The 10,000-nt window shown below is 38.9% G+C and overlaps 1 protein-coding gene across 4 annotated transcripts in view; it reads right to left on the reverse strand.

Moving 5' to 3' along the window:
- Nucleotides 1-10,000, reverse strand: part of iffo2a (intermediate filament family orphan 2a) — a 29,434-nt gene that overhangs the window by 1,874 nt on the left and 17,560 nt on the right. The window contains exons 2-8 of one of the 4 annotated variants that reach the window (XM_058410145.1): nucleotides 8,059-8,119; nucleotides 6,372-6,467; nucleotides 3,415-3,591; nucleotides 2,830-2,975; nucleotides 1,117-1,342; nucleotides 898-987; nucleotides 689-825 (exon numbers count right to left, since the gene is read on the reverse strand). In XM_058410145.1, coding sequence (XP_058266128.1) covers nucleotides 689-825; nucleotides 898-987; nucleotides 1,117-1,342; nucleotides 2,830-2,975; nucleotides 3,415-3,591; nucleotides 6,372-6,467; nucleotides 8,059-8,119 — 933 coding nt within the window. Of the gene's footprint in view, nucleotides 1-688; nucleotides 988-1,116; nucleotides 1,343-2,829; nucleotides 2,976-3,414; nucleotides 3,592-6,371; nucleotides 6,468-8,058; nucleotides 8,120-10,000 lie in introns of all 4 variants that reach the window. The other 3 variants (XM_058410146.1, XM_058410143.1, XM_058410144.1) reach the window with 3 other exon arrangements.

A 10,000-nucleotide genomic window follows, 5' to 3' on the forward strand; every position in this document is an offset into this window, starting at 1 on the left:
GCAAAACAGCTAAAAAGTGTTTTTACAAAATCCAAGGATGGACGGAAGGATGGAATTTTTTGTGTTTAATTAATGTTGCAGCAAAGTTGTAAGCACACAATTATCCTAAATTGTCTTTATGTTGCAGTGTTAAGAATTCCCATCACCAAAACCTTTCTCATCATGTGACATACCCTGTGAACCTATCAAAGTCCATGGTTTGCTGAAATTGATGTGGATGTCCTCATGAGCCCTGACATCAACCTCAAACTGACCTTAACTGAACATCTTCGGGACAAAACTGAAACACAGATTTCACCCCAAGCCGAATGCTGCTGTGCCTGATTAAGCACTAATCCCCACAGCCATGCTCTGATATCCAGTGGAAGGCCATGCCTGAAGACTGGAGGCTGTTATAACAGCAACTCCTTGTTAATGCCCATGGTTTTGTTGTGTGATGGACAGGTGTCTACATACTTTTGGCCAAACAGAGGTAATATATTAACATTACTGATGAACTTTTTTTGCTAATCATGATAAAGAGGGAACACTTCAAACCATGCTTGCTGGGTTCATTAGTTTGCACTCAAGTTTACAGCATGTAATATTTTATGTGCTGTATCCCATATACAATCAGGCAGCAGTCTTTAACAGAAAGACCTAGGAAGCACGAGAGCGGATTTTTCATGCTTGTATCTACAGTGCTCACCTGCCAGTAGCTTCTGAGCTCTGGATGAGTCTGCGACAGGTCTCCATCTGCACATCCAGTCCTCGCTTCATACTGCACATCTCCATGTACTCGTGCAGGTGTCTGGTCATGTCACTTTTGGCTGTTGCAAGCTCCAGCTTTGAGGACATTAAGAAAAAATTAACAATAAGAAATAACAAACTGAAATATAATTCTAAACTTCTACTTACCTCGATTTGTCCGATCGTTGCCTGGTATTCCTGCTCTCTTGTTTTAAAGAGTGACTCAGTCTCGTTTATCAGACTGCGCAGACTTCCATCCTGAAAGAACCAGAAATAAAGAGGTAATGCAACCGTTTGTGTAAAAACACAACATGGACGCAAATGTTCTGCTATTCTAGAAAAGGTCCTCATGTCCAGTGTCTGCAGGATGAAGCTGTGGCTGCTCACCTGCTCGTGTGTTTCTCCGTAGCATTCAGCAGTACAGGCAGCAGCAGAGTGTGCACCGGCGGCAGAAGCAGCAGCAGCCGTGGTGGAGGTGGTAATAACAGGGTTGTTGGTAAAATCCTCCCATAGGAGCAGCGTCTCTTCAGTCTCCTCCCAGGCCAGACTGTCACAGTCGTCATCGAACTCGAACGTCTCCCTCCTGGCGACAGAGCAGTTATCTGAGCTAATTCTACAAACACAGGTGGAGTGGGAGAGGGAAGTGAAAGGAAACCCAAAGCAAGCTCCACAACAATTTCAAAGGGCTAAGGTTTGTCTAAAAGCTGATTATTACGATGATGACCACCATGTGACCACTGGGTGTCAGTATGCTATTAGAATTTAGGGATTATTTACAGCTAAAGGTTTACATCACCCTTGACCCTGTTCGTATCTATTTAAAGATCGATTGGGTTCATCTGCTGCTTACAGTGATAACTGATCCATATAAATCGTACAAACCATCAACCACTCGAGATATCACACTAATGAGAATCTCAGACAGACAAAGGTAAAAAACATCAAAAGATTAACATACATGAGCAAAAATCACAACTGTCAGGGTCTAATAGTTGTTTTGGATACCAACGATTATAAAGGCAAATATTAGTGGTAAATTGATAAAGAATAATTTTTAATAAACATTATGTTTAAAAGAGAAATGCAAATATGTTTTTGCTATTAACATTGCAACTATCATATTTCACTACTTGAAACATGAATCTTATTATCTGTAAAGCCTTAAAGTAGAAAGACAAAATGTTTTAGGGCAATAAATGAAATTATTTAAAGTGCAGGCAAACTTCTACACTGAACCCTAGACTTGGACTGGTCTGATTACTTGGTCCAAATAATTAACATATAATCTGTAATTTAAACTAAAATCGCCTTGTGGACTGCAATGGAACTGAAAGATTCAATAAAGAATTTATTTGGTAAAAGTTATTGGAGTAAACTCAGTCTGTAATTCTGCATTAGTGAGCCAGGACCAGAGAAAACCTGCGTTCTTCTTTAGTGTCTTCATCTTTCCGGTTTCTGTGTTTGGCTGAGAGGAGGAGGAGAACCTGATGTGGTTTAATGACATTAAAGTTCATTCACTTCAGATTTTTTTTTGCTCAACAGGTTTTTAAAGAGTGTTTTTTATTTAATGAATTTCAACAATTCTGAACAAGGAGTTTCCTCCCACCTCATAGCTGCTCACTGGATGATTTTTATTTTTGTATAATTCTGTGTAAACTAGGGACTGCCGTGTGTCAGACTGTCAGCTTCTAAAATACTAGTCCGTCTGGCACCGACAACCATATCATGGTCAAGGACGTCGATTTTTTTCTTCATGTTTATGATAAACAATAACTGAAGCTCTTGACCTGTAGCTGCATGATTTGGCTGATTGGATAAATGAATGAATTTACTACTAAATTAAGAAATTTTCTAATAAAATGGTGAGAAGTGAAGTAAACCTATGAATTAAAGTCTGGTCATCTGTTTTGTAAGTGATGTATATTCACTTCATTTGAATGAACAAATTAGAGGAGATGTGTTATGACTTGACAATGGACTAAGGTAATGTTCCCCATTAAATAAAAGGAGTATGAATAGATCAAATATAAATTCTGAAAAAGAAGTCTGTTGATGAAACATTCAGTCTGCCTGCATTATTATTTTGGGAATACAACTCACAGCTGACTGAGCATGCGCTTCATTTCATCTGTAATGTTCAGAGATCCTGCAACCTCCTTCTCAGAGTGCTGGCTGTCTGCCTCCACCTCAGTGTTCTCCTCATCAGACACAGCCTTGCGCTCTTTCTTTTTACATGCTGCAGACACCTTTAACACACACACACACACACACACACACACACACACACACACACAGAGAGTTAATTAACTTTTCATATCAGCAGAGTCTGACACAGGGAAAGTGCACCTTCAGTAAAACAGCAGCACTGTGTAACAGTAAAATGATCTTCTTGTATACGGGTGATTTAGCATAAATACAGCACACTAATGTTCTTCATCCTCTTGTTAAGTACTCTGCCAATCAGTTAAAATGGCCTTTATCAACTTCCTCAGTAATCACGCTATTATGTTGTTACCAGACCTGCCAGTGATCAGGAGAAATGAGTGTAGTAGTGTAACAGAGAGGACACAAATCACAGAGCAGGAAAATGATTAAATCTGCATTTTATCAAGTCAAGTTCAGAAACAGAACAACTTATAACTCAAGGCTATAATGAAACATTTACAGCAGTGAAAGCATCTATACCCCTTTGTGGTCTGCAGGAGCTCGAGGAGGACTGATGTGAAACATCTTGCTCATGTCTTCCGAGTTTCTCTGCTGGGCCACATCACACAGCTTGGCTGTGATGTCGATGCGTCTACAAATGTCCATGTCCACCTTCATGGCTTTCTCTTGAATTTTGGAGTCCAAATCTGACATTTGCTGAACAAATGAAAAATAAAACGCACAAGATTAACGTTTTCATCATAAAGAACTTGATCATTTTCCAATAACTTCATGACACAAAGTGTTTTCATCCTATAATTCACTGATTTTCTTCCATAAAACATTTGGTCACCATGATGAACCCCCACCCCCACTGAACAAACAAACAAACAAACAAACACACAAACAAATGATTCACTGTGTTCACAATGTTGCTTTTTCTTTTTTAAATTAGGAAGGAGTGCTCATTTTCCTATTGCATAAAGTTCATCACAATTATTAGCAGTCTAGTCTATTAGCCATAATCTCTAGTACCAAAAACAAAAATCAAATAGCAGTGACCTCAAAAACAAAGCAACAACTGAAAAAATAAAAAAAATAAAAAAAATAATATATATATATATATATGTGTGTGTGTGTGTGTGTGTGTGTGTGTATATATATATATATCAAGGTAGAGCAAGCTAGTTTCCTAACAGAGGTTTATTTGCTTTAATTAGCAGGTTAATGCTAATTACTAGTCTTGCAATTACGTTATTATTTATGTTTCAAGGGTTTGTTTTTGTTTCACATATGAGTAGCAATATTAAAAAATAAAGCCGTTGTTAGCAGACTGTGATTAGTGAACTAACATTTGATAAATACAGCGTAGTGATAATTGTGTCCATACACGTAATGCATGGTTTGAGTAGGTAGTGCTACAGAAGAGTTCTGAATAAGGAAAACCCCTAAAATTGCTGAAATCTCGAATTGTTCTATTCCACTTACACCACAGCCAAAGATTATTTATTGAAGAAAGAGAGACTTTTATTGTGAATCTTTTTCTAATGATGTGGTTAGCGCCTATTATCACTTCCATGACATCAGAAACAAAAATAAACAGAAAGAACCTTAATCTTACTTTTAAACATAAAGCAGAAGTACAGTATATTCAGCTTGTTACAGAAAACCTAAACCGTGTAAAGTCCTTCACCTTAAAGACTCTCTCTCACGGTGGAAAACTTTAACAGCGGTCAGTTAGCTGCTGACACTGGAGACCCAAAAATGTTATGTAAATGTCTCTTTACAGAAAGTTTTCCTCATGATCATCCTTGTCCTCATTCATTCATCATGAAATTGTTGTTAAAGAAATTGTTGTTAAAAAGAGCACATTATTATTTAATCTACTTCTGTACTTTGCCTCATAGGAGACTTTACAGTGTTTTGACATCAGTCTTATAAAATCATTCAAGATCATTGCAGTAGTAAAGAATGTGTTATGAAGGCTAAATGCATGTATTCTTTACATAATCATTGCTAGCTGCAGCCTTAAATCTGAGCTCACAGCCTTATCTTCTCTACAGTAATTCACAGAGCTGCTGTGGAAACACACAGAATGTCATGTACGTTATAGTTCCATCGGTCAGTGATTTCACACACTCATGATCTTAGTCTCTTCTAATTAAGGCACATGGTACGGTTCAGGATCCATGATGTCTGTGCTCGGCACCAGGCGCTCTTGAAATTTTGGCATCATTGTAAACACATACAGTCCGGACCATAAAACTTGGAGCAGAGTGGTTTATAGCCAAATCCAGTGAGGATAAAGGAACAGTAATGATCTGTGCAAGGCACAAGGGGTAACACATCGACAGCTTAGCTCTCTTTCATCTGCAATAACAGCAAAAGAAACTGATAATGAGATCTGATGCTAATTTAGAGCAGAACGACTGTCTATGTTGATTTCTTTATTGGTCAGTAAGTATTTTATCCTGGTCAAGGGCCACAGTAGATCTGGAGGAACACTGGACACAAGGCTGAAATACACCCTTAATGGGCCTCCAGTCTATCAGAATGCATCACACAGACACAGACTCACACACACACACACACACATTCACACAGGATAGCCTGATATTACTGGGAGGTGGGAGGAAACCGACAGGAAGCTCACACAGAAGAGGGAGAATTATGCCCAAATGTGCATAAACACAAACCAAAACTGGGTCAAACCAGGTGGCTCTGTGAGCCTGTGTCTGTTTTGTATGGGGTTTTAATGTTTTCTTTTTGAGCTTAGTATTTACAGCACTTTGGTTTAAATGTGCTTTATAAATATACAAAAAGCTCTTACTCTACTTGTTCTAGCTCATCTAGTTTATAACAGACTCAATCACCTCATCCTCCATTTCTGTCTGTATTTGCATCATCGTCATCATCTTCATCACTCTCTTAGCAAAGCTGTTTTTTAACAAATAAAAAAAATCACTGTCTGACTCCCCTGACAGACTTGCAGTGATTTAGACTGAAGGAGAAAGCGGGGAAATCGAGGCTGCACTCCCTCACTCCGGTCACTCTCTCGTCCAGAGGCTTTTTTTTCACAGATAAATTGCACAAGCCACAAAGACTGGAACTAACCATCGTCTGAGCAGCGTTTTACCTAAAGCCATGGATCTCAAACATGACAACACTTCACACGACCTCTCACTACACACACAACCAATACTGAGCATACAACTGATCGTATGAAAATGCAGCACACATTGTGTATATTCATGTGTATGCAGCTTTACCTGTATTTTAATATAACTACACATACTATATGGTTCACTACAAGTCATGTATTTCTGTTAAATATTTGTGTTCACGTTATTTTTCCTTTCTATTTTATATTTAAAGAATACCTAAAGCAAGAAAAACCCATATGCTTATTGGCCAAAAAATCCTACATGGACACGTTATTAAACACTGACTTCAAAATGGGCAGCAGTACTTAAGAAGTAACGACAAAATATACTTACGTCGGTCATGAGACTCTTATACACGACCAGTTCAGCTTTCAGCTGTTCCACTTTCTCACTCAGTTCTCTCCGTAGGTCCTCAGACTCCTGCGCACTCTGCAGGGGACGCAGCAACAAGGAAGCCAGTTAAACTGAAGGCTCCTTACAAGAACACGTTGTCTTCATTCAACACCAGCACTGTGAGCAAACATGCACTAAAAAGCTAAACTAATAATGTACAAAAGATGAAAACAAAATATTATAACAGCAATAGTCTCCTGCATAAATGAGCATTATGCTGATCTGTATCTGGAGGTGGAGTGATAATTCTGGGGCATGCAGACATTGTGGTGCCATTATCTCTAACACAGCGGTGTCCAATCTTTTCCGCAAAGGGCCGGTGTGGTGCAGGTTTTCATTCCAACTGGGCAGAAGCCACACCTGAGTCTACTGAAAGCCAAGATCAGTTGATTAGCCAGTTGCAATCAGGTGTAGCTTCTGCTTGGTTGGAATGAAAACCTGTACCCACACCGGCCCTTTCTGGATAAGACTGGACACCCCTGCTCTAACATGTCCAAAAGCATGTGTATATAGAAATGTGTTAAGTGTACATAAAGTGCAAATTACACACATTATTTATTCAAACCTGAGACAGGTCGGGTACTCGAGACCGGTCATATCTTCAGAGTGATATTAATCCAGTAGAGTGCTGGGTTTTAATTCCAGCACTACTACCTTACAGATGTTTTTATATAAACGTTTCACACTGAAATTCATGTTTTGCAGAATGTCAGTCTATGTCATCCATTGCATCCATTTTCTGCACCGTTTCTCTTATGCAGGGTCACAGGGAGCCTGGAGGCTATCCCCGGGAACTCGTGTGACACACTAGACAGGGTGCCAACCCAACACAGAGCACAATCTCACACACACACACACACACACAATACAGACAATGTAGAAATGACAATCACTCTATCAAGGCAGCATGTCTTTGGACAGAAGGGGAAAACCCAAACTCTGCGTACACCTCCAGGGTGGAGACAGTAATAGAGCTCTCAACCCCAAAGGTGTGGGGCAAATGTGCTACACAATAAGCTACTGCTCCCCCAAGGATGTAAATAAACTGCAGAAATATAGCTTCCAAACTTCTTGATTCAACAAGAAGCAGAGTTTTTCGTCCCTCTCTCAGCTTCATGCTTCTGGAGAGTTCTATGGTCAGCATTTCAAATTCATCCTACCAGAAATAACTTCCTTGGTCAGATCTGCATCTCTATTATTTAGATTTGCTGTAAATAGTTCAGATATCAGTTTACATTTACAGTTTGGTAAAAAAAAAAAAAAAAGTTTTTAGGTTGATCTCTGATTGCTTTCAGACAATAAAAATAGATTCATGACTATCAAGTTTAAAATTATTAGAATATTTATTTAATTCTTGTGAATTTCCACAGAGTGGTCTGTATAAAACTGGAGGAAAAATCCTGCCAACATTGCAGATGTGAACTGCAGGTCTGTCATTCATTAATCTGAATAGGTTTAGCATCACGTCTGAATTTGAATCTCTTTTCCTGTGTAACTATTGATACTTATTTTAAACACAAGTAGCCAACTGTGAATACTGCACAGTATACGAAACCCAGTTGTCGGTAAAATCACAATGAGCATAAGATGAAGAGCTAAGCGGAGTTTGGCATGGCTGAGCGCTCACTTGTTGTAAAGTCTCCACCATGGCCTCCATTTGCTGGCACTTGGACAACTCCTCCTCCCATCTGAAACACAAAGCACAGACATCTGGTCAGTAAATGCTTCAAGCCAGACAACAGTCATGTCATCTCACTCCATCATTAAAGATAATTAACGCCTCAAAATTGCAGGTGGAATTACTTAGAATAAATATACAGTATTGGTTATTATGAAGAGGATGATGATGCCTAGACTTCATACTGTATTTAAACATTCAAAGAAGAGATACTAATTTCTGCACTAATTATCTGTAATGCCTCATCTTTATAGCTTTGTCCTTAAAGTAACTATGGAGATGGTAGAGACAACAGAGCATACAAGCCAAACTTTCGAAGCAAGGCGTTCAACACAACCCAGAGAAGGTTCACCGAGTCGACCTGCTTTGTTCAGGGTTGTGGTGCTGGCCGTGGCGCAACTGATGCTTTGGGTTTCCCCCTTGGTTTGATCCTGAGTAATTCATTCTGGTTAGTTAGTGGATTTTGCCATAGTGTGTACACAAACATTGCTCATCGTCTCTCAGGTCACATCCTCACATCCTCCTGCGTCTTTACAAACCCCTTGATTAAAGAAACTCTATAGATAATGTTTACAGGTTTTAAGACTTTAGTGTTTTTTCCACAGGTAATAAAACTGAAGCCATTTTCCTTATAAGGGAAGAATTTTTCATGTTGCACTAGGTCTTTTCCAGACAAAGGCATTCCCCCAGCATGCCATGTGGCCAGAATACACCTCCTCCACACACGTCCTTGCTCCAACTTACTCTCTCTCTCTCTGTCTATATCTCTCAGCAGGATACCTTTCATTCCTCTCATAGTCCAGACATTGCACACTCATTTGTCTTAAGCAGCCAGAATGTACTTTGGCTTTGGCTCTTGAAGTCTGTTCAAGCAAATGCTGGCTCTAGCAATCCTTTACACCTTTTATCTCGATAAGATCTAAAGATCTGGAGTCAAAACCTGTTCAGTATATTTCCAATATAATGAAAATAATGTTTTCTCTCATCTCAGGGAGTTTCTTGGATATCTTGAATTTATATATTTCTGTAAAGCTGCTTTATGCTTTGTGGCCAATACAAATAAAATAAACTGAATTGTATTATGTATTGTGTTTTAGTCAGTACTGCTGTGGGACATGGACAAAAAAACTATAAAAAACTTTGCTGTAAGGCTAGTAGAACAATAAGTCACAGATTATGTGTGTGTGTGTGTGTGTGTGTGAGACATGCCATTGGCTGGACAGCTCAGACGATAGCGGACACTGAGACATTCAGTCCAGTGCGTAACTCCAGTGTAGATGATTAAACTAAGGCCCAAGGGCATGAGAAACCGACTCCACTCATTTCCTCTGGCCCACTTAGTTTTACTGCAGAGAAACAATGTCAACTCTGACTAACCAATACAACAAAACGCAACAAAAAACATTTCAAACAGTTCTGTTGTTTATCTACGCATGGCTTTTCATGATATTTCTTGTTCAGTTTCATTGAAAACAGGTTAGGTGATATGAAAACTGTTACAAAGCATTCCTGTGGGTGAGTGTTATATTACAAAAACCATCCATTTCTGTAGAAGTGTACTTCCCCTAAAGGCTTATTAGCATTTCTATACAACCAGGAAGAATAGTTTTGGGGAAAGAGAACAATGCATGGAACTGTTAAACAAAAACCTGTCATACTCTGAACAAACATTCTCAGATCAGTGACCTCTCTTCTGCTAAATGTATTAACTGCCCAGTAACACAGACCGACACGCAGCTGATTTACATGTAAATGGTATTTGTCACGATTTTGCCACCATACACAGTACTACATGTAATGAAATGCTTTTTTGGACTTTTCACATCATTAAATAGAATGGAAAAATAAAAATCAACTGAATAGGATTATAATAAAAAGTGAACTGAACAGG

This window comes from Hemibagrus wyckioides, linkage group LG15, assembly GCF_019097595.1.
Source record: "Hemibagrus wyckioides isolate EC202008001 linkage group LG15, SWU_Hwy_1.0, whole genome shotgun sequence".
Taxonomy (NCBI): domain Eukaryota; kingdom Metazoa; phylum Chordata; class Actinopteri; order Siluriformes; family Bagridae; genus Hemibagrus; species Hemibagrus wyckioides.